At 50.7% G+C, this 24,335-nt stretch overlaps 1 protein-coding gene across 8 annotated transcripts in view; it reads right to left on the bottom strand.

The window, feature by feature from the left end:
* The window catches only part of PPP1R12B (protein phosphatase 1 regulatory subunit 12B), a 172,094-nt gene that overhangs the window by 50,033 nt on the left and 97,726 nt on the right, over positions 1-24,335 (bottom strand). For 7 of the 8 annotated variants that reach the window (XM_047754849.1, XM_047754851.1, XM_047754850.1 and 4 more), the window contains 5 exons: positions 20,741-20,831; positions 15,262-15,465; positions 13,363-13,549; positions 13,166-13,278; positions 11,808-11,849 (listed from right to left, as the gene is read on the bottom strand). In XM_047754849.1, the coding sequence (XP_047610805.1) occupies positions 11,808-11,849; positions 13,166-13,278; positions 13,363-13,549; positions 15,262-15,465; positions 20,741-20,831 (637 nt within the window). Of the gene's footprint in view, positions 1-11,807; positions 11,850-13,165; positions 13,279-13,362; positions 13,550-15,261; positions 15,466-20,740; positions 20,852-24,335 lie in introns of those variants that run through there. The other variant, XM_047754853.1, reaches the window with a different exon arrangement.

Genomic DNA, 24,335 nt, shown 5'->3' with positions numbered 1-24,335 from the left:
CACTGGAAGGAGGGCCGCCTGGAGGAAGCGAGGACTCGGCCGCAGCCCATCCGTACTGGCTGCGCTCTTCTCCCGAGAAACGTCACCCAGCCCCGCTGGCAAGAAATACCATCCCTAAGGCACTCACCCCCAGCAACCCCAGGCACACTGCCCAGCAGGAATCCCTCCTGGGTGGCTAGCAGGACCCCTCCTGCCCCTGAGGACACGCGCCAGGCCGGGAGCACCGCCTGCCCCACACACACCTCTGCTGCCTGCACACAGGAGGGCTGCTGGGTGAGCAGAAGACGCCCTGCATGGAAGGGACTGTCCCAGAGACCCTGAGAACGTGGCCTCTGGGGGTCTCGTGTCTCTCTGGAGGGAAGCGGGGAGGCCTGGCTCTGAGCTCTCTGTGCCGCGGGAACCCTGCTCTTTAATGATGACACTCATCTACCTCAAGACTAGGTCTGCGGACCCTGCTCGCTGACAGTCACCTGGGGACTTCATGGCACGGGTTCCCAGGCTTTCCATCCTCCACACCACATCCCTCCCAATTTGGAAGCACACAGCGGGGGAGGCCTGAAAATCTACAATGAGAACACGTGAGCCCAGTGATCCTCACTGACATGTCAGAGGAAGCTGAGGACAGAGGCTTTACCGGTTCCATCAGCCTGCTGGGTGTCAGGCCCAAGCCGCCCTGAGCTCTGAGGTACTCAAACGACAGTTCACTGTTTTATTCCCAAGAGGCCACACATCAGGCAGACCTGTGCTCTCAAGGGCAGGTCTGGCTTTGTTTACTCGGCACACAATCAACGGTGCTCACCCTCGATCAGCCCCCGCGTCCAACATGAGCCTTTACTGCCACAGACGCTGTCCGCTTTCACCATTTCTCCCCTTAAGATTGCGGAAGAATCAGCATTTTAGCTTCTTTCTAAAAATCGACTCCTTTTAACTATCCTTTCAAGTAAGCTCAGTTCAAAGCTTCCACCATTTCTGCCACCCGCCAGGTCTCCTGCGTATATTCTGCAGACTGAGGTTAACAAGGCAAAAAGACACTCAATTCCACAGTCTACTCCTGAGGAATTCACACAGCAATCAGCGAGCCTTAGCAGCCAACCCGGTTACGGTCTCTGTCTACAAAAAGCTGAATTTCTCCAGGGTCAAGTGTCCAACTGTGACTTTGGCTTCGACGCCAGGTCTCCAGGAGGCAGGAGGGGACAGGTTCAAAGGAGGAGGGCAGAGAAGGGACAGACTGGGAGAGTCGACCATCAGACGGAGGAGCGACATCTAGATCACAGGGAGGAGACCCCGCCTTGACGCCTTCCTTCAGGGAGCTCCGCCCGGAGCTTCCTGCAGCAGGACCCAAACCCACCAGCCTTTCCAGGGCCCCGCCCACCGCTGGCTGGGCTGCTCCAGAATCAGAGAGATGCTGAGTCACCCAAGGGCTCGGAGGGGAGAAAAACGGGCTTTGGAGTCACGCTGACCTCAGCAGACACGTTCTGAATCGGTGACCTGGGGCAGAGGCCGCCTAGCTGTGGCCTGGCCCGCAGGCCGAGGGCAGCTCAAGTGCAGCCCCACCAGCCGCTCTTACAAATAAAGCTTTATCGGAACACAGTCACTCCCGGTGGTGACCTGTTGTCTATGGCCGCCTGCCCACTGTGACAGCAGACTGGAGTAGTGGTGAAGGACCACACGGCCCGCAAAGTGGAAAATATTTCTTATCAGCCCCTTTACATAAAGAGTCTGCTGAGCCCTGACCTAGTGTGCTGTGTGCCAAGGTGAAGGCCAGGCTGCCCCACCCCCACGGGTCTCCTCAACAGCCAGCAGGCGGCCCAGCTGCTCACACCGGGGGAGGGAAGCCCGAGCCCTGGGTACCACTCAGCCCCCCCCCCCCCCGACTGCCATTTGCTGAATCACATTTTGTTTGGGGGGGGGGTGTTTTTTTTGGTTTATTTTTGCTGCGCCCACAGCATGTGCAAGTTCCTGGGCCAGGAATCAAACCTGCACCACAGCAGTGACCACGCTGGATCCTTAACCCGCTGAGCGACCAAGGAACTCCAGTGAATTGCTTCTGGAAGTCCCCTGACGTCCAGGTAAAGCACCATTTCAAAGCATAAACTTACTTATATAATATCCAGATGTTATTTTCCTCTTAAAATGCTTCTATAACCTGAAAAAAACTTCAGGAACATAACCGGAGCTATGAGCTCCAAGACCACACGAGGTATTTTAGTTGGAGCCGTGAGTTTGCTGAAGGGCTTTTCAAAACCTCCCTTCTTTCCTCTCAGTCATCAGTAACACTGGGAGAGTTCACGGTATGAGCTCAGAACAAAGTCTTCAAGGAAAGCACACCCTGTTAAGGCCCTCCTGTGTGAACGTTTAGCTAACTTACTCAGGTCTGGAGAGAATGTTACGGGGTTTTAATGACATAGATGCATGTCCCTAAATGTCTGCTGATTCTTAAACTTGCTGGACTGCAGACGAAAAGGGAGAAAATGCAGACTGGTAAGTTATGACCGTTCACTTTGACATTTTCACCCCAGACACCAGACCCTCTAGTCCTCCCAGACGAACACTTTGAAAGGTAACATCTGTTGGTGCCTCGAGCTCCATATTCCTGCTGGGGCAAATCTATAAACACTTCATTTGCTGAAAAAGAGCTGCAAATCCCACACTAAGCTTTTTACCTCGACCATGAGGCTAGAACACTGACATTAACTAAGCCTAAGCCATGGTTAAAGCTCCCCTACCATGCTAACAACACAAGAAACCCAGGCGCCTGTAACCGAGGCAACGCAACCCTCAGACCCCCCCACTGAAGGGGGACAATTACCCCTGGAGGTTCTCCAGGGCAAAGCCAGCAAGACCCACTCCTTCCTTAGGAAGCTAAGCCCAAGGCCTTTGAAGACAAGCTCATGAAAGTGTGGTTGTGGTAATGATGGGGCCCCAGGAACACGCAGGGTGAATGAAAACTGATCCTTTTCTTAAGAATGTCATTAGTTGGTCTTGGGGACAAACAAAAAACAAAACTTCTTAGGGAAAAGACCAGCAGGAAATTTACCGGAATGTTAATAATTTCTTTTGATTTTTATGCCTTAAATAACTTTTTTTTTTGGTGTTCTTTATAGTGGTGTAAATCCCCTTTTATAACAAATATTTTCTATCCCCCATCGACTTTGACCATCCTGAAATGAAATTCTTAGATGTAAAACTAAGATAAAAATCACAAAAATCAATTAAAAAACATGAAGGAGAAACAACAGGAACATCATTTGCAAGGAAATATCTTTCGATGTGTCAGTTTGGGGCCGATGATGCTAGAAGGCACAATGAAGTGAGTGGTCGGAGGCTTGAAAGCGTACCGGAAACATCCTGAAGGCAGACGGCAACTGCGGGCTCCGAGTGTGTGTAAGTGTGTGTAAGTGTGCCATGTGACGACGCCGTGCAAGTGGGGCTGTGTGTTGTATGATGATGACATTGTATAAGTGGCACTCCTGTCGGGGTGAGCAAAACTAAGCTATGGTCTTTCCTCAACTGATGTGGCGGTTGAGCTTTTAGAACCTCTGCCAAAAGATGTGAGTTTATACATAAAACCAACTCTGGTTTTGAATGCAGATAGCAGAAAGGTCTTTATGGCTGTCCCGGGGGACGGTCAGAAGTCCAGCGGCAGGACCAGTGCTTGTCCCCAGCCCCTGTCCACTAAACGCATGGAGGGCGCTGCCAGCATGGGGACCCCCTAAAAGTTCAACCACCATCTAGAGGCGCTCTTTACACTTTTCTATACTTCGTATCTTCTATGATGAAATGCACGACCTTAATAATCATAAAAAACAACTTCCAGCAGAGTTTCAAGCTCATTGGTGTCCCTCCAACGAAGACACACAAGGTCACAGGTCGCCAACAAAAGTAATACCTTGAAGGCGGTCAGGAGCAGACAAAATTGGAATAAGAGAAGAGGTGACGAGGTTAACTGCACTACCTGCAGTAGCTGATAACCCTTCTGCTTCGCTTGGATGAGATGTTTGAGCAAAGCCCAGACAGATACCTGGAAGGTCAAGTTATCCTACCTCAGAAAAGATTTCTGACTAAAGCAGAATTCGCTGATGTAACGGGACACTGGGTCCAAACTCATAGGGTCTCAAAGGAATACATGTGCTTTGATTACTGAGATTTGCTTGGCAACAGCACGACCTAAAATTAATAGAGTCCTTAAAAGGAAGATGCCAAAAGAAATGCTGTTCTTAAGATGGTTTATTCAGCCTGGCTACAGCAAGGCACAAGCACGACCCATATATAGAAAATCCCAGCCTCTGCAGTATTTTAAGAACTACAGTTGCACAGTGAAAGGAGAGGCCGTACTGGCGAAGGTGGGGTCCTGGCTGGAGAAGACCCCTCGGGCCCCCTGACAGAGGCGGCTTCCCACAGTCTTGGCACACCCCCTCTCTCCCCGGGGGTCGCTGTTCCCAGTGGCCACCGCTCGTTAACCCTCCCCTCGGGAGCGGGACCGTCCAGCTCCTCTGCCTTCCCAGCCTCTCTCACTCTGGGGACAAGCCAACGGCCCTTTTCCGTCTCCTTCCTTGTCCTCCTGTCTGGCTAAATTTAAAGAAGCTGAGGGAGGAAAATCTATCGTGTCTTTGCACTCTTTTTTTAAAAAAGATCACGGCTGCTTTACGGACTCCTGTGAAAAGCAGCACCTTCCTACATAAATCACAGCTCTGAGAGCGCACCTACGGCCTCCCGAAGCTCAGCCACGGTCCAGCTTGGCGGCACGGGCCTGCCCGGGACATACCTTACCATATTAGGCAGTCGTGTGCGGAGAGGAGGAAAGCAAAACAGTCCCAGGATTCTACCTAAAAGGAGGCTGGCGAGGACACTGCCCATGTGGAGGGTGGACAGAAAATCGCTGGCTGCCCTCCAGCAGATAAAGGGGCCTCACGAGATTAAGTAAGGAGATGAAAAACACTGCTTGAGACAGGGGAGAAGATCCAGCAAACAGCCAGAAGCCAAGCTGTGAAGAAGTAGAGTAAATAGGAAAAAGGGTTTTATTTACTCTAAGAAAGTGAGCGGGATCTGTAGGAGTAAAGATCCGTGAAACTACAACTGCTGGAAACACAAGCACAAACACAGGAGGGCCTGCGTGGGAGGTGATGGGGCATAAGGAGGAAGGCCTGCCCTCGGAAGCGCATGGGGGCTGAGTGAGATCAGGGGTCGAAAGGGCTCCAGGCGACACAAGGGATGCTGGGCTCTCCTTCCTTCCTCTCTGCCTCCTTTCTCTCCTACCTCGGCAATCTCTGCAGATTTATTTCTCAAAATTCATCAGGTGCACATGCTGGCATTCTGGAGGGGTCTGAGTCCTTTCGGACTCTCCAGACAATCCATGCTTGAGGGATCAACTCATAATTGATTTCAAAGTCACACGATTCTACGATCAGTAAGAATCTTCCAAAAGCCTTACTCTCTTCCAGATTTAGGAACCTACAGGTTTGGAAAATCATCGCTAACTACTTAAATGCAAGAGCTCATTCTATTTCCTGGGAGAGGCTATCACTGACAGGTGAGGAGGCTGCAGCCTCTCAGCCCAAGGCGTCCGAGGCCGAGCAGCGTCTGCCTTGGGGGTCTCGCTGCTGCGCCTGCGGCTCCTGCCCACATGTCACAGACACGGAAAGGCCGGGGCCGGGACTGAGGTGGTGCACAGCCCTGGACGAGGAACACAGCTGTGCTACATGTCTCTCTGGGCCTCACTTGTGATCTATAAAATGAGAAGGTTAAAGCTTCTTTCAGGTCTAAAATACCAGGCTTATGACTCATTCTAACCGTCACAGAGCTAAGTCGGGGCTTGGCAATGAAGAGCGTCCAGGATTAAGTTTTCCAAAGACAGCCTCTTCTTAAGTGAAATGGGTGCTAGTTATTCAAAGATGTCATAAAACTGAGGACAGCGAGGCAGAGCAAAGGGAACCAAAAGCCAAGTTGGCTTAAAGGATCATTTGCAGATACGGTTAAGCAACAGAATTCCTCTCATGGAACCAAACCAGTCTTGCGACACCCTGGCCTTCACGGGCTCTAAGCAGGTCTGCAGAGAGGCTGCAATTTCATCTCCGAGGCTGCCAGCCGCTGCTCTGGGACCACGAGGCTCCTTTATCAACATTCCTGTACTAGTGGAGAAAAAACAGGGAGGCAGCAACAAAACTAGTGGCTGCTCTGGGCGTTCTGTCCGGTGGGTTATTTGGAGAGTGGGCTGCACTCGTGTGCCCAGGGCACGTGCTACCCCGCCTCGGCTTCTCTGTGACGCAGCACCCAGGGCTCCATCCACAGCCCCTTCTCTGAGACACTGACTCCCGTGGTGACCAATTCCAGTATCGTGGTTGTAAATCCACTCTGTGTATTTGCTGACATCCAGTCTGCACTGTCCCCCTGAACTCCAGGGCCCTCCCTGCCCATCAGAGTCAGCGCTCCGCCCCGAGAGGCTTCATCTCACACACAGCAAGAAAACTCCATCCTTCCAGCTGCTTCAGCTTGACCCCCAGTTTTTCAACCTTGACCCCCTGTTTTCCTCACCTTAAATCCAATCTGACGGAAATCTTGTTGGTTCTCATTTCAAAATACATCCTGAGTATGAAAACCCAGCCCCCTTCCTACCTGCAATCGCCCTGGTCCCAAGCTCTGGCCCTGCATTATTGGCACAGCTTCTTGACCAATGCCCACCCAGCCCCCCACCCCCCACCAGGGTGCTCTGACAACAGCAGGCAGGGTAACCCTTTGAGACCTAAGCATGACGCTACCACTCTTCTGCACAAACCCAACGCGCTGCTCGAACACACAGATCACAAGCCAGGGCCCTCTGCCTGCAGCTGGGCTCTCATGCCTGCTCTGTTCTTTCACGCAGGTCACTCTCCGTCCTTGGCCTGGCAGCCAGCTCCTGCCCAGGTCTGTCCCCTCTGATCTGTGCTCACCCTTGGGGCCTCCAGCTCACTGCCTGCAAGTCGAGGGTGAGTGCTGTCCTCTCAGCTCCTCCTGCCGCCGCCGCAGCCACCTGCTCAGGGTGCCGCACCCCGCCCACGTGACATTCCACCTTTCCAGGCACCAGGCATGTGCACATTCATCTGATGTGCTGCCCTCCTCCTTCACTAGAACCTCACCACTACAAGAGCAAGGCTTTTGTTCACTGCTGCATCCCCCAGATCTAAACCGCCTGACAGCAACAGGCACCTAAAAGTACCTGTCCAGCGAATAAATGAGAAGACAGTTACAAAGGAGAAGGCAGGACACAACAGGCAATGTGTTGAGCGGCTTCTGGTATTAGAGACATTTCTGGGGCCATGGCTCCACCGGCAAGTTTTATTTCCTATTGAAGCTTAGTTCGAAACCAAGCTTTGCCAGATTTGTTTGGATCTTTTACTTGATTTGAAAATCTTACATTTAATTGCATACACCTCTTGGAAAGCTTTACCAAGTTCTCTCTGCCAGCAGGCTACTGGGGAGGGACCTACGGTAGGTGTCTTCACGCCTGTTCATTAGAACTTCCTCAGCCAGGGAGGAACCCTGCTGGAGGGACCTGTTCTGGACGGGATACTGCACTGCCTGCTCAGGGTGTGACGCTCACACTGATACCACCCGACCGGCCCCAAAGCCACGGGACCCCGGGGGAACAGCATCCTCCTAACTGAGAGGTGGAATTCCTAGGTCCTGGCAGACACACGCACCCACCTGTGTCAAGGTCAGAGGCAAATGCTCACCCTCCTCCCTCTGACTCTTGATTCTTTCAGTAGCCTTCAAGCTTCCCTTCAGGGCCTTCCTTATTCAAGGAGGTGAGATGCCCCTGCAAGCCCACCCAGACAAGTAACCTGCTCAGCAAAAACCAGGTGAAGAATGGGGAGGGGGCAACACAGGGGTGGGGGACCACGAGGTACAGAGCGTGAGGTATAAAATAAACCATAAGGCTACACTGTACAACACGGGAATACAGCCGAGACTGTGCAATGGAGTATAAACGGAGTACAGCCTTTAGAAATTGTAATCACTTTACTGTCCACCTGCAACTTACAGAGTATCGTACATTAACCATATTTTAGTAATAATAATAAAAAAAGAAGCTGGGACCTTTCAGACTCACCCTCCATCTTCTGGGGAAGGGAGAGGGGCTGGAGAGTGAGTTAATAACCAGTTATGCCTCTGGGAGGAGGCCTCCATAAAAACTCCAAAACCATGAAGGTGGATCCCACCTCCACAGGGACAGACACTTCTGCGCTTGGGCCCCACCCATACCTCACCTGAAGTAACTCCTCACCTGCGTCCCTGATAATAAACCGGTGGGCCCCACCAAAGCCCAGCAGAAGGCTCCCTGACCCAGGGCCAGGACACTCACCTGGAGAGCACCCACGTCCCCAAGTGCTGCCTAACCTGTCTGGGCCCCAGTTCTCTTAACTGTACAGCAAATTCCTCACCCAAGCGACCTCCAGGTTCCCTCTGATTCTAAGATACTCCAATCTGGGTGGCAGGCAGCTTTCAGGCACTGAACTGGATTCTTCAATAATTCCTTTAAAACGAAAGTGATCTGTCTCCGGTTCACCTTCTTAGGGCACCATTCTGTGTGTACCAACGTCTTTTCTTTTGACCACTTGCGCCCTCTAGCGACAAATTCAATTATGCAACAGAACTGGCTTGGAAAGTTGGTTCTCGAGGAGTAAATGGGGAGGAGTAAATGGGGGAAAACAAGAATGTAGTGGCTAAAACGCAGTGTTAAGTACAAGGCAGGCGGGCCAAAGAGGCAGGGAAAAGAAGATGAAAAGAGCCCGGAGGCATCACTGCCCGCAGCTTCAGCTGCCTCCAGAGCAAACACCCTGCTCGCTTTGGACCGTAAAGGCAACTAGCACCTCTTCCGAGAATAACTTCCTCCCTCACGGGATCCGGACTCAGTCTCTTCCGCTGGCAAGATGAAGGCCATGATGGGCTTCTGCAGATGGCTCGCCCCTAATGTGCATGACCAAGCAGGGCTGCCTTGAGCACCTCTGCTAAGGAGGTGCTGAGGCCTGAGCCCACTGGTGGTGGGTCTCACTGGTTCACGGACTTATGGTGGGAATGGGTTCTGACCAAAACCGCGCACTCTCCTGGGCCTCAGCAAAGTCCCCGCCTTCTGAGCACCCCTTGGTGTCGGCCCCTCAGAAACGCATGCCAGGTCTGTCCTCCATCACCTAAGTGACAAGCAAGGGCCATTCCTGGGCACAAATCTTGCCTGGACACAAACGTTTGCTATGGTTTCCTTACTTACGCACACAGATACAGACAGCTTCTGATGCTGTTGACAGGGATTAGGCTGAAGAAGAGAATATTTTCTTAATCGTGGTGCTGTTGTGGTACCTGGGCGAGGCTGCAGAACCTTCTTTTGGAGTTATTAGTTCCAACCCTGACTGGGTTTACAGGGCAGAGATACTAACCACTGAAGCTTCCTTTCCACCCGTAAAATGAAATGTTAGCACTGCAGGACTCCACACATGCCAAGTTCTCGACCAGGCAACAGGAGGCCACGGTGGCACAGATGAGAAGCGTGGCTGCCTCTCAGGGCAGGCGGGGATGAGGGAGCCGGTCAAGGTGATGGACAGAGCTCGCCTCTCCCTTGAGTGGTGGTTAGGCCAGTGTACACCAGGCAGAACTCACTGGATGGTACTTAAGATCTGTGCAGTGTGCTGATGGTGAGTTCTATTGCAACGAAAAAGCAGACATTAGAGTCTTGGGGAGAGTTCACTTTCCTAAGGAGCAGGCTAAGACTGACAAGGGAGGCGTCATGACCTCAAGAGCAGATGGTTCCACTGCACCAAAGCCAACAAGAGAAAATGGCTGTGGCTTCAGCGGCATGTGTGCTGATGGCTAAGCGAGTGGCCTGCCTGGGCTGGCTTGTCTCTGCTGCCGATGGAGTGCATGGAGGCGGGGAGTGGCCACAACACGCTCCCGACTGCCCGTAGCAGGACTGCAGTGACCAGGCTTATTGTTCTGTGCGCCCATGCGGCTCAGGGTGTCAGGCCTACTGGTGTTAGAAGGTGCTCAGGGAGAGAAGCAGGTGCGTCTGACCTGACCTGGAGACAGGAAGCCTTCCCGGAAGGGGTGCCTTGCCCACGCTGGCTCAAGCCACTGTCCTTGGGCATCGCGGGGTGGAGATGGCGCCAGTGTGCCTAGAGCGTGCCCAGAGCGCAGGCTCAGCACACACACTCAGCTGCCAGTTAGCAACCGGCATGCTCTGCTCTCCGGACTGACGCTGGAGTTGGCTACCGACGGTGAGGACTAGCAGGTGCCTCAAACAACTGGATGAGGGAGCAGCTTTCGGTCTGGCCACGGACGTCAACAGTCTGGTTTCCTCCCCAATCAAGTCAAGTCCTGGTCCTGAGACAAACTTCTGGGCAGCACCACACTGGGGCCCCTCGACACCAGAGCTGAGGCACGGCTAGACTCTCAGTGGGTGTCAGGACGCCCTGGCGCCCCCCCGTGGGCCATGTCCATGTCACTGCTCTGCTCCCATCACTCAGACGTGTTCTGTGATCTCCGCGGTGACTCTCCTCCTATCAGGCTCTCTGTCCCCCAAAGCCTTCCCAAGCCCCCAATGGACGGAGTCATGGCTGCCTGCACCCCAGCCCAAGGGCAGCCGGTGCGGCGTCTGCCCCCTCAGCTCCTCCCTGGACGCAGCCCAGCTTCCCCGCAGGCACTGCTTTCTGGAGGCCACTACCTACTGTTCAGATCTTGGCCAAAACAATAGACAGGTCAAGGACATGATACGGTATTTCTACTTCCTCTGCCAAAAATGAATTCACTATTGATTTTTCACTGGGTTATTAAATATATTCTGAGAATATATTTTCACATAACTGCAGGGTAGAAAAAAGGCCACCTTTGAAGACTATTTCCACTAGAAATGTACATGTAGTCTCCACTCACTCGGTTAAAACTAAACCCCATCCTTTCTGAAAAATGGTACCAGTAAGAAAAGCACGGGAATGCCCATCGTGGTGCAGCAGAAATGAACTCAACTAGTATCCGTGAGGTTGTGGGTTTGATCCCTGGCCCTGATCAGTGGGCTGGGGATCCGGTGTTGCCACAACCTGTGGTGGAGCTGTGGTATAGGTCGCAGATGCGGCTCAGATCTGGTGTTTATGTGGCTGTGGTGTAGGCTGGCAGCTGTAGCTATGATTCAACTCTTAGCCTGGGAACCTCCATGTGCCATAGGTGCAGCTCTAAAAAGACAAAAAAAAAAAAAAAGAAAAAAAAAGAAAAAAAAGCACTAACTTCCTATCACCTGTGGGTAGCTTGTAAGAACCTGGGATTAGCAGGAGTCTGGGCCGGGCTTCTACTGCAGGGAAGAGCTGGCTGAAGCCTTAAGGGATGTGAGTTACACAAGAGCCAAGGTGCTAGACTGTATTTCAAAGTCAAGTGTAAGTGATTTTGGATTGTGTGTTTACACTCTCATGTTTGTGTTCCTCTCTATCAGCCCGGAGACGACGTACACCCGCAAGAAACAGCATCTCTTCACTTTTCTTCCGAGGATTTCAAAGTACTTTACACAATCCAAGAGCATGAGAGAGAGAGGCAGACCCCCGTGCCTGTGTTAGAGCCTTCAGGAGGCTCAGGAAACTTCTTCAAGAACACAGGCATTGTCACAGCACTTAAGAAAGAAGACAGTACAGCCACCAGCACCTGTCACATCTCTGAGCGCAACAGTCACCTTCTCACTCTGCCTGCACCCGAATCTGCAGAGCCTGCCTCTTCTAACTCAACTGCACGCACCCAAGCAGGCCAAACCCACAGGGACCCTGGGCCGTGAGGGACCACCTCACTGGCTGGCTGCTCACCCATGCTTTTTTCACCTCTTCTGAGACATCGGTTTCATCGTCCTGAAAAGGAAGGAGGAAAAGAAACAAGAGAATTATGGTCACAGACACTCCTGAAGCCCCATCCATCACACGTGTGGGCAGGGAGGGCTGAGTGCGGGCAGCTTAGGGACCACACAGAGTCAAAAGTCAAGGGAACCTAGTTGGAGAAGCAGCTCCTTTGAGACAGACTTCATTTTGCTCTGTCAGGAGTGATGGGTCCATCTGGTCCCACAACAAACAAACACTTTTATCCAAAGGTCCCTAACAGAGGACGATGGCTGTCTCGCTGCTTGTCTCACTCTATGGTTCAACTAACTTCAAATGAGTCACTGGTAACTGGGGACCTGATATTGGCCACTTGATTTTTTTTTTTGTCTTTTGGCCTTTTCTAGGGCCGCTCCTGCGGCATATGGAGGTTCCCAGGCTAAGGGTCGAATCGGAGCTGTAGCCGCCGGCCTACACCAGAGCCACAGCAACGCGGGATCCGAGCCGCGTCTGCTACCTACACCACAGCTCGTGGGTTAAGCCGGATCCTTAATCCACTGAGCGAGGCCAGGGATCGAACCTGCAACCTCATGGTTCCTAGTCGGATTCGTTTCCACTGCACTATCACGGGAACTCTGGCCACTTGATTTTTCAATGCCAGGACCAAGCTGAGTGACCAGGGTCCAGACCAGAGGGTGTGTTAAAGAACTGAGTGTGTCTGTCATTAGGAAGCATGGGGTCCCCCTCTTTATTTAAAAGCCAAAATTAATCTGTTTTGTATCTTTTGTTCCTTTTTTCCTCCAAAGAGTAAGCTGAGTCAGATGAAATTCTGCAATTCCCGGGATCCTGGCAGTGCCCCTGAAACGGCTGGTGGGCATCTGCTTACATGGGTGCTGAGTATAGCCGACTCACTTTGGCTTGCTGGGACCCCTGGGGAGGGAGGGCTGTGGGCCTGGCTGGGACCACTGGGGAGGGAGTGCTGCTCATGTCTGACAAGCTGATGTACCTGGCACATCTGTTCATAGGGCTGTGGAAATTTGCCACTGATCTGCTGCTTGCCCCCCCAGGCTCGACACTGTCCTAGGCCCCAGGCTCTGGGGAACATGCCAGGGGAGCCTCACACTAGAGCTGACTCCCCTCTCCTGCTCTTCCTCCTCCTCCTCACACTAAAGCCGTCTCCCCTCACCTCCCCTCTCCTCCTCGCAATGGAGCTGTCTCCCCTCACCTCCTCCTCCTCACACTAGGGCCATCTCTCCTCACCTGCTCCTCTTCCTGACAATCTGCAGACTCACGACACTCGGGGAACTCTTTCTTTTGAACTCAAAGGACGGCAGCACAGACCAGCCACTTACGTCCTTCGTCCAGAAATTGATGCCTGTGCCTCTCCGGCGCTCCTTGGGCCGCCTCCTCTCCCGAGCGGACAGCCTGTTAGTGGACTGATCGTCCACACCCGCTTCATCGCCCTCTGGGTGGGGAGAAAAGAAGGCAAGGATCTGAAGAATCTGGCCGCGTGCACTGGCAGGGCTGCACTGTCTGAAGCCCGACATACCATTTCTGTCCATTTCCTTTGCAACTGCAGTGCCCGTGGTGGCCTCTGAGCTCTCAGGATCGGGGGCTGAAGACCTACTTTTCCGGAGCAGGTGGGGACCCGTGTAGAGAGAGGATTGTGGTGCAGAAGACACTGGGCTCGTGGGTTTGTCCGGCTGAGCTGGACCCCTCAGGCGACGATACACAGGCTAGAATGACACACAGGATGAGATGTCAGAGGTCAAGTCCAATGACAGGGTGAGGACTGCAGCTTTATTAAAAACGGGCTCCTCTATGCCAGGGGGCTTAGTCGATGAGGCAGAAGGGAAACAGCGTCTGGATTCCTGCTCTGATGTGACTGTCAGGTTGACAGCCAGCCGTCCAGGAAAGTAACCCCTAAACTGATCAAAGGCCACTAGGAAGCATCAACCTTGTTAATAAAAATTCCTTTGATTTGGGGATGAAAATAGGAAGGGTGCTGGCCTTTTTAAGATGGGGTCCTGAAAGCTGAGGTGTACCAAGGAAAATAAAAAGCTCAGGAAGATAAAGAAACAGACCAAATCTGAGCATTCCCCCAATCTCTGAACCTTCTACCAACGTGCCATAACTAGGCTTATGGACACTTTAAAAAATGTCTCACTGTCCCCTTCGAATTTTTTTTCCCTTGAGAGTTAAGACAGACAGAGCTCAACAATAAACTTTAAAGTGGTTTATTGATGATGCAGAAATAGAGAAATTCTTACTACAAAGCAGAGACTGTAGTATATCTTTTTTAAAATAAATCAGAGACAGAAGCAGTAAAATGCAGCCAGCTTTGGAGTCTGACAGCATGTGGCTCAAATTCCAACTTCAGCATGAATGAGCTGTGCGACCTTAAATAAGTGACTCGCTGTCTCTGAGCCTCAGCTTCCTCAAATATAAAATAGAAATAACACCTTCCTCAGAGAGGATTGTGAGGGTTAAACGAGAGAACTATGTTAGGTGCTTAGTAATAAGTACTCAAAAAACAGTAGCTGAGACAAAAAACAAAATAAACAATAGAACCTCAGTTTATGCAGCTGAGCCGTTTGAAGTAAGGGCAAGGTTTCTTTCTCCTGTAACTATGGTGACCATAAGATTTGTCATCCCAACTGGACACCTCTGAGAGTGGAAGGGGATGCACTGGTAACTACAGAGACAAAAGGTGGAAGTGGAACAACCTTGGGTAGCGCAGAGTTATGTTCATCCTAAATACAACCTAGACCTTGACCCCAGCCCACCTGAGAAGGGAGACCTAAGTCAAAACGCCCCACCCCGTATGACACCTTGTGGCACAGGGCCAGGGGTGCCTTGAAAACTCTCGGGTTTGCGGAAGCCTGGAGCACACGGTCTGCGTGGTGGAGAGCGAGCTGCGGGGCCAGGCCACCCATCAGCAGCCCCTGCTCTACCTCTTCGTGGCCGTGAGAAGCGCCGGGCCAGCCAGCATCTTTAAACAGAGGGTGGTTTCGAGAGGAGTAAACAATTTAACAATGAGAAATAGTTACAATAGTGCCTGGCCTGACTAAATAACACAGGCTTAGATTTGTATTTGCAATAACCACACCTTGTCCTCTCGTTTTAGAATTTTATAGAGACGCTTAAACTGAGTTAACCCAACTTAGGCTGGAGATCATCTCACAATACAGACACCCATCAAATCAGCGTGCTGTACACCTAAAACAAACGCCACGTTAACAGGCGACTCGACCTTAAGAGGACTGGAAAAGCATGTCACCCCCAGAGAAAAGAACTGCGACTAAGGATGAATGTCCTGTGAAGTCTTTCAACTGCACTAAAGATGGACACAGAGTCTTCTGTGAGCCGCCCCCGCCTGGCAGGATGGCAGGTGACTGCCCAGTGAGGCAGTGCGCCCCGCTAGGCACCCTGCCCCCGGCCCGCTCACCTCCTCGTCAGTACTCTGGCCCCAGGGTGACTGGCTCTCTCCAGCTTCCTTTGCAGGGGCTGCTGGGGGCTCGTGCTTCTGGGTGCCACCCTCGAGTCCCGCTGGGGGCCCAGGCTCCGGGCTAGGCTGCTCCTGCGCCTGGCGCTCTGCTCTCGCCCGGCTGAAAGTCCTTTCTGCCTCCTGAAGGTCCGTCAGCGTCACACCCTGGGGAGGGATGACAAGGTCAGAGGGGCTGTACCCTAACCAGGCATGACTCTTGATGAGCGACCAGGAAATGCCTATGGTGATCCAACAGCAGCAAGTCCACAGGAGGCTCCCCTGAGGTGTGAGGCGTGCAGAGGACCCAGGCCTGAGCCAAGGTCCAGTTCAAACATAACCCTTTAGCGTTTCCGCTTCAAGCTCCGGCAGACAGGCTGGCGCTTCCACAGCCTGGTTCTCAGCATCACGACTTGGAAGCTCCCTACCCTCCCAAGAACAAAGGGTTACCAACAGAGCGTGTCCAGGGATGCCAGAAAAACTTAATTTTACTCACAGAAAGCAGAACTAGGCTCCAAATAGTGAAAACTGAGCCAGGCTAGGACAACCACCAAAACCAAAAGCCAAAACCAAAGGCAAACAAGCAAAATCCAACCCTGAGGGAGCTGCCAAGGCGGCAGAGCAGGAGGACCCTGCAATCACTCCTCCCAGAGCCCGAGGACCTGGCGTTGACAGGACAACTGTTGACGAGAAGTGCTGGAAAAGACCCAACGAGACCGGAAAAGATCTTCTACAACTGAAGACGTCGAAAGAGAACCACACCGAGAAGGGTAGGAGGGGCGGCTCTGCCCCCTGCCGGTCTCCCCAGCCGGGGCTCCTGCACTTTGAAGGCCAGTGGGGCTCAGGGAGCTGGGGAAATAGACTCCACTCTTTGTCTCTCTCTCTCTCTTTTTTTTTTTTTTTTTTGCTTTTTAGGGCAGCACCTGTGGCACATGGAGGTTCCCAGGCTAGAGGGCGAATCGGAGCTGCACCCACAAGGCCATAGCAATGCCAGATCCGAGCAGCATCTGTGACCTACACCACAGCTCACAGCAACGCTGGATCCTTAACCCACTGAACGAGGCCAGGGATCGAATCCACATCCTCATGGACCCTAGTCGGATTTGTTAACTGCTAAGTCTCGAAGGGAACTCCGAGACCCCGCTCTTAAAGGGCGCATACAAACTCACCTGCTCCGGGACAGAAGCAGCAACCTGAACGGAGCCTGAATCAGATTCATCTGCTGATTCTGGAGAGCTTCCCAGAGAGGCAGGCTGTGACCCTGGGGTCCCAGAGAGGCAGGCTGTGACCTCGGGGACAAAGACACTGGAGGCAGCCATTTTTGGAAGCTGGTTCGACCACAAGGACAGTGGCACTGGCCAGCACCACTGGAGGATCCTTCCTCTAGCTCACTACCCTCAGGACCCAGTCCTGCCCAGAGGACCAGCATGCCTGGTCTACCTAACTAATTTGAAAAGATACATGCACCCCAATGTTCACAGCAGCATTATTTACAACTGCTAAGATGTGAAAGCAACCTAAGTGTCCATCAGCAGATGAATGGATAAAGAAGATGTGAGACATCTCTATCTAGAAATCTGCTGCATCTACATGGATACACTGTATCCATATATGTACACAGATAGATAGATAGACAATGGAGTATTACTCAGCCATAAAAAAGAATCAAAGCTTGCAGCTTGCAACAACATGGATGGTTCCAGAGTGTATTATGCTAAGTGAAAAAGTCAGAGAACAATAAATACTACATAATATTACTTATATATGGAATCTAAAAAATAAACAAGTGAATATAACAAAAAAGGAACAGGCTCACAGATACAGAGAAAAAACTATTGGTTACCAGTGGGGAGAAGGAAGAGGGGAGGGGCAATATGGGGGAGGGATTAAGAAGTACAACTTACTATGTGTCAAATAAGCTATAAGGATATATTTATAACACAAGAGTACAGTCAGGATTTTATAAGTATAAATGTTAAAAAATTTGAATTATCTTAAAAAATTTGAACCATTATGCTACATATCTGAACCTAATAATATTAGAAAACAACTATACTCAATTTTTGTTTTTATTTTTTAATTAAATTTTTTTTTTGTCTTTTGTCTTTTTAGGGCTGCACCTGCAGCATTTGGAGATTCCCAGGCTAGGTGTTGAATTGGAGCTACAGCTGCCAACCACAGCAACGCCAGATCTGAGCTGCGTCTGCGACCTACACCACATCTCACGGCAACACTGGATCCTTAACCCACTGAGCGAGGCGAGGGATGGAATCTGCATCCTCATGGATCCTGGTTGGGTTTGTTAACCACTGAGCCATAACAGGAACTCCTCGATTTAAAAAAAACCAAAAACCAAAAAACCCACCCCCTTAATTAGCTTTTCTTTGTCTTTTTTTTTTTTTTGTCTTTTTGCCTTTTCGAGGGCCGCTTCCCGCGGCATGTGGAGGTTCCCAGGGTAGGGGGCGAATCGGAGCTGTAGTCACCGGCCTATGCCAGAGCCACAGCAACACGGGATCCAAGCCGCGTCTGCAACCTACACCATAGCTCATGGCAACGCCGGATCCTTAACCCACTTAGCAAGGGCAGGGATCAAACCCGCAACCTCATGGTTCCTAGTCGGATTCGTTAACCACTGTGCCACAACAGGAACTCCTAGCTCTTCTTTAACATAATTTCCCAAATAACTAAAGGAATCACATGGAGATGTTCTAACAATTAAAAATTCCCCAGGCTCCTAGGACAGAGGTACAGAAGAAAAGTTAATAAGCAGGAGACACCTGCAGGAGAGAAGGAGTCAGGAAGGGAGTGAGCTGATTCTAACTCAAGTGGTCGCATGCTCAAGTCCTCGGCAGAGGGAAACTCCAAAGCCAGAAGGGAACCATTCATTCATTTACTCACTCATTCTCTTAATAAAAAGTCACTGTGTCTTTAAGCACTGGAACGACAAAGACAAATCAAATGATTCCTATACTCGAGCCATTCAGTCCAGTGGAAAAAACCTAAGAAAATAGATGGGCATAATGGAAAATGATGCCTAAGACAGAAGCCTACGATCCAGCCTATTCTACTTCTGGGTATACACCCAAAGAGCTAAGAGCAGGCTGGGAAGCGGTATTTGCCACCCATGCTCATGGCAGCACTGCTCACAGAGGCCAAAAGGTGGAAGCAACCCACGTGGCCATCAATAGGTGTAGTATAAACATACAATGAAATATTATTCAGCCCCAAAGAAGGAACGTCTGACACATGTGCACCTGCCACACCAGGGATGAACCTTGAAGACATTTACGCTGAGTAAAGCCAGTCACAAAGGACAAATATTGTGATTCCACTCCTATGAGTTACCTAGAGTCAAGTTCACAGAGAAAAGTAGAACCATGGTTGCTGGCACTGTGGGGAGACAGGGAGCAATTGTTTAATGGGTGGAGTCGTTCCGGAAGATGAAAACTGTTCTGGAGATGGATGGTGGTGACAACTGCAAAATTATGTGACTATATTTAATGTCAATGTATTATGCTTAAAAAAAGTTAAAAATCAGAGCTTCCTGATAGCAAAACAGGTTAACGATCCGGGGTTGTCACTGCTGTGGTGCAGGTTCCAGCCCAGGAACTCCCACCTGCTGCAAGTGCAGCCAAAACCAAACCAAAACAAAACCAAAAAATGGTTACCCTATTAAGCTGCATGTTATGTGTATTTTGTCACAGTAAACCAAACCAAAACAAATTATAGCCAGGCCTGATCCTCATGGGGGTTACATCCTGCTGGTAACCCCAGCTGCAGTCACTACAACAAAAGCCAGGGCACGGGGCTGACCCCCGGAGAGTCAGGGATGACAGTGAGGTCTCTGGGCCATGCCTAAGGCCCCCGTTCAGTCCTGGCCTTTCCTGTTTGGTGCTGGACACTGGCTGACCTAGCCCTCTGGCTGCTCCCGTCTGGCTGCACCGGCTCAGCCACCCCTGCCTCCCAGACGCCACATCCCAGCGTTCTGTCCACCTTCACTGCCACACCTTGTTATTTCCAGCTTGGCTAAGTGACAACTTCCCCAGGGATTTCGCTGACAAACCCACTTCTGCTGACCACTCCCGTCATCCTCTGCACGGTGGCTTTCGCACAATAGAACGTACATCATATCAGACTTTCCTTACTTCAAGGCCTTCCCTAGAAACCCTTTACTTTCTATGACTTTCATTACTGAGATACAACACACACATCATAAAATCCACGCTTTTAAAGTGTACAATTCGCTGAGCTACAGCCCCTATAATTTCGGGACGAGTCATCACCCCAAAAAGACATCCCACACCTTCAGCAGTCTCCTCCCACTCCTCTTGGCAAATACTGTCCTACTTTCTCTTTCTCGGGATCTGCCTACTCTAGACATTTCTGTACAAATGGAGCCACACCGGGTCTCCTTCACTCCGCACATCTTTCTCTTACGTTTTATCCCCCTTGACCACTAATCAGCATGTGTCGATACTTCATTTCTGTTTATTGCCAAGTAATATTCCATCGCACAGATAGGGAACAGTTTGTTTAGCCATTCATTAATCAATGGACATTTGTGGCTTCCCCCTCCCCCCAGTCCGGTTAAATGCTTAATTTATTGGGTCTGCTCAACCACCCAGCTTGGGCCTATGGCCCCACAACTTGCTGGGGGCACAGAGGCACCAGCCCCATAATGCTGACCACGCTGCTGCTAGGGGCCCAGGGCTCAGCCCTACAGCGAGCTTGTACACCCCCACCAAAGTCAGCCTATACAGCGAGGAAACTCTGGCCAGAGACGAAGCTGCATTTGGGTTTGGCTCCTGTGACTAGTGCTGCCATAAATATCTGTGTGGAAGTTTTATGTGAACACCTGCTTTTCCTTCTCCTGAGCACACACCCGAGAGGGCTCTGCTGGTTCCCCGAAACTCTATGGTCAACACTGTGTCTCTTCTGCAGGAGTTCTTACAGTGTGGCCTCTAAGCACAAGTGGAGGAAGGAGAGGAGAGAAACCTGCCCTGAGCCTGTGGGTAAGGCCGCTGTAAAGCCACTTGATTCTACACAGTGCAGGCCTTGGCATGAGAGCCTTACTGCAATGGTTGGAAAAAGGCTCTCATTTTATCATTCATCTTTTTTTTTTTTTTGTCTTTTTGGGGCTACATCCACAGCATATGGAGGTTCCCAGGCTAGGGGTTGAATCGGAGCTGCAGCTGCCAGCCTACACCACAGCCACAGCAACGTCAGATCCGAGCTGCATCTACGACCTACACCACAGCTCATGGCAATGCTGGATCCTTAACCCACTGAGCGAGGCCAGGGATCAAACCCGCGTCCTCACAGATACTAGTCAGGCTCGTTAGCGCTGAGCCATGGTGGGATGTCCTCATCCCTCATATTTTAACGGGACTTCCAGTGGGAGGGTGGACAGACAAAGGGACTTAAAGACGGACGTCACACTCACTTGCGTAGACCTCCGAGTCTGCCGAGCTTGTCTGGAACGTGCTTTCCGTAGCGACTCTGCCTCCTCATCTCGCACAGGGGTCAGACACGACCTGCGGGGAGAGAAGAGACCCTGAGAGGCGGCGGGCGCTCCCGCGTGCCGAGGTGATGCCGATGCTCTGGGAGGGAAGTCAGGTAGAATCCAAGGGACAGGTGGGCTCCCAGGCAAATCCTGTAATCCGCCCTTTGTGAACGTGTTACCGGTCCTGCAGAGTCATGTCGTTTGTGCTGTAAAATGACAATTGTCTTTCCTCCTTCCCACCCTTAATCTTTCTCTTTCTTTTCTTGTCTTAATGCTCTGGCAAGGACCCTCAGGACATACTGGAAAGGGGTGAGGACAGCAGTCTCCCTGCTCCGCCTGGGACGTCCACCCCAAGACGGCTGGGGACACTGCCCCTCACGTGAGCCAGGTCCCCCGCCCCTATGGACAGGCCAGGAGGGCCTGCCATTGCGTGTTTTGTCCCTTACACACTAGTGCAGGGCTCTGTCACTTGCCTTTCTTCCCCATATACAGAGATGGCCATTTCCTTCTTTGTTCTGTTAATATGGTGAGCCACACTGAATAATTTTTGAATGATACAACACTGAATTCTTAGGATAAGCTTACTTTGGTCATCTTTATACACAAACTTGCTTTTTACATACATTCAGTATTATTTACTTTAGGATTTCTCCATCTGTATTCATGCAAGAGACTGGCCTGTAATTTGCCCTTCTTTTTTTTTTTTGTCTTTTTGCCTTTTCTAGGGCCACACCGAGGCATATGGAGGTTCCCAGACTAGGGGTCTAATCGGAGCTGTAGCCGCCAGCCTACACCACAGCCACAGCAATGCGGGACCCGAGCCGCGTCTGCAACCCACACCCCAGTGTCTGCAACACCGGGTCCTTAACCCACTGAGCAAGGGCAGGGATCGAACCTGCAACCTCATGGTTCCTAGTCGGATTCGTTAACCACCATGCCACGACGGGAACTCCTGTAATTTTCCCTTCTTATGATAACTTGGCCAGCCTGGGAATTAAAGTTATGCACGTTGGCGAGTTCAGGGGCTCAGAGGGTTAAGGGACCTGGTGTTGTCACTGCAGTAGTGCAGGGTTGATCCCTGGCCTGGGAACTTCTTCATGTTGCAGGTGCCTCCAAAATTAAATACATAATACACAAAGTTACACAAGTTGGGAAGGAGTTTTTCCTTGTCTATTTTCTGTGAGAATCTGTATAAAACTGGAGTTCTTTCCTCCTTAAATAATTGGAAGTGTTTACCAATAAAGCCACCTGGGTTACAGTATTCTTTATGGAAGGTTTTAAATAAGGGTTTCAGTTTCTTTAATAAAATTAGGCCCATTCAGATTTTCTGCTTGGGCAATATTTGCTTTTCAAGAAATTTTATCTATATTTTCAAATTTAGTAGCAAAAATTGTTCATAATATCCTAATATATTTTAATTGTCATTTTTATATGAGCATATCGCAAGGTCAGTTACAGACACCATAATCAAGTGACTATTCCAATAAAGTGAGTCATGGGGAATTTTTGGTTTTCCAGGGCATATAAAAATTGTTTACACTATACTAAGTGTGCAACAGCATCACATCTAAAAAAACAAGGTACGCACTTTTAATTAAAAATATTTTATTGCTGGAGTCCCCATCGTGGTTCAGTGGTAAAGAACCCAACTAGTATCCATGAGGACATGGGTTTGATCCCTGGCCTTACTTAGTGGGTTAAAGATCCAGTATTGCTGTGGCTGTGGTGTAGGCCAGAAGCTACAGGTCCGATTCGACTCCTACCCTGGGAACTTCCATATGCTGCAGGTGTGGCTCTAAAAAGATCCCCCCCACCCACCAAAAACCTTTATTACTAAAAAATGCTAATTAGCATCTGGGCCTTCAGCCAGTCATAATCTTTTTGCTGGTGGGGGTCTTGCCTTGATGTTGGTGGCTGCTGACCGATCAGGGTGGTGGTTGCTGAAGGTTGGGGTCAGTGTGGCAATTTCTTGAAATAAGACAACAACGAAGTTTGCCTCACTGATGGAATTTTCCTTTCGTGAAAGATTTCTCTGTAGCAGGCAATGCTGTTTGACAGCATTTTAGCCACAGTAGAATTTCTTTCAAGACTGGAGTTAATCTTCTCAAACCTTGCAGCTGCTTTATCAACTAATAGTTTAAATCCTGTGCTATCATTCAAGAATCTTCATGGCATCTTCACCAGGAGTGGACTCCACTGCAAGAAACCACTTCCTTTGCTCATCCTCATTTGTTCAGGTTTTATCATGAGCTGCAGCAATTCATTCCCATCTTCAGGCTCCACTTCTAAATTCTAGTTCTCTTGCCGTTTCCACCACCACACCTGCGGCTCCTTCCTCCACTGAAGTCTTGAACCCTTTCAAGTCATCCATGAGGGTTGGAATCTGCTTCTTCCCGACTCCTGTTAAGGTTGATATTTTCACCTCTTCTCGTGAATCACAAATATCCCTGAGGGCATCCAGGATGGCGAATCCTTTCGGGAAGGTTTTCAGTTGACTCTGCCCAGATCCATCAGAGGAGTCACTATCTATGGCAGCTACAGCCTAGGAAATATATTTCTATTAATAATAAGATGTGAAATTTGAAACTACTTCTCGGTCCGTGGTTGCCAAGTCTTTCTTTCAGCATGAAAACAACATTCATGTCCTTGCCCCTCTCCATCAGAGCTCTTGGCTGACCAGGTGCAGGGCCAATGAGCAGTCAGATTTTCAAAGGAGGAGGTTTCAACGGCTGGCTTAAAACAACCAGTAGACCATGCTGAAAACAGAGGTGCTGTGGTCCATGCATTGCAGTCCATTTAGAGACACAGGCAGAGTAGACTGAGGATAATTCTTAAGGGCCCTAGGATTTTCAGATGGTGAATGAGTACTGGCTTTGACTTCAAGTCCCAGCTGCACGAGCCCCTGATGGGAGCAGGCCTGTCCTTTGAGGCCCTGAGGCCAGGCACGGACTCCGCTCCAGCTCGGAAGTCCTGGACGGCATCCTCTTCTATGAGAAGGCTGTGCGTCTATGCTGAAAGCCCTGGTACCGTGCAGACCCCTTCGTGGATGAGCCAAGCTGGGTCTCGGAAACCTTGCTGCAGCTTCTCCATCAGCACCTGCTGTTTCATTCTGTACTTTGGTGTCACGGAGATGGCTTCTTTCCTTAAACTGCATGAACCAACCTCTGCCAGCTTCAAACTTTTCTTTGGCCGCTTCCTCACAGGTCTCAGCCTTCCTAGAAGTGGAGAGATTTGGCCCCTTGCTCTAGATGAGGCTGTGATGGAGGGAAGGGTGTGCTGGTTTGGTCTGCTATCCATTCAGACCTTTTGCTTATCAGCGGGAAGCCTGTTCCGCTTTTCTGTCATTTGTGCGCTCACTAGAGCCGCACTGTTAACTCCCTCGAGGACTCTCCCTTTGCCGTCGCAGCGGGGCCAGGTGTTTGGCTCCAGAGACCTGGCTTCTGGCCTGTCCTGGCCGTCCACATGCCTTCCTAAGCTTAAGCGTTTTTAGCGTTTGACTGCAAGTGAGGGCTGTGTGGCTCTTCCTTGCACTCGA

This window comes from Phacochoerus africanus, chromosome 12 (assembly GCF_016906955.1).
Source record: "Phacochoerus africanus isolate WHEZ1 chromosome 12, ROS_Pafr_v1, whole genome shotgun sequence".
In the NCBI taxonomy this organism is placed as follows: domain Eukaryota; kingdom Metazoa; phylum Chordata; class Mammalia; order Artiodactyla; family Suidae; genus Phacochoerus; species Phacochoerus africanus.
The sequence above is the reverse complement of the archived record's forward strand: the minus strand, read 5'-3'. Positions and strand labels throughout refer to the sequence as shown.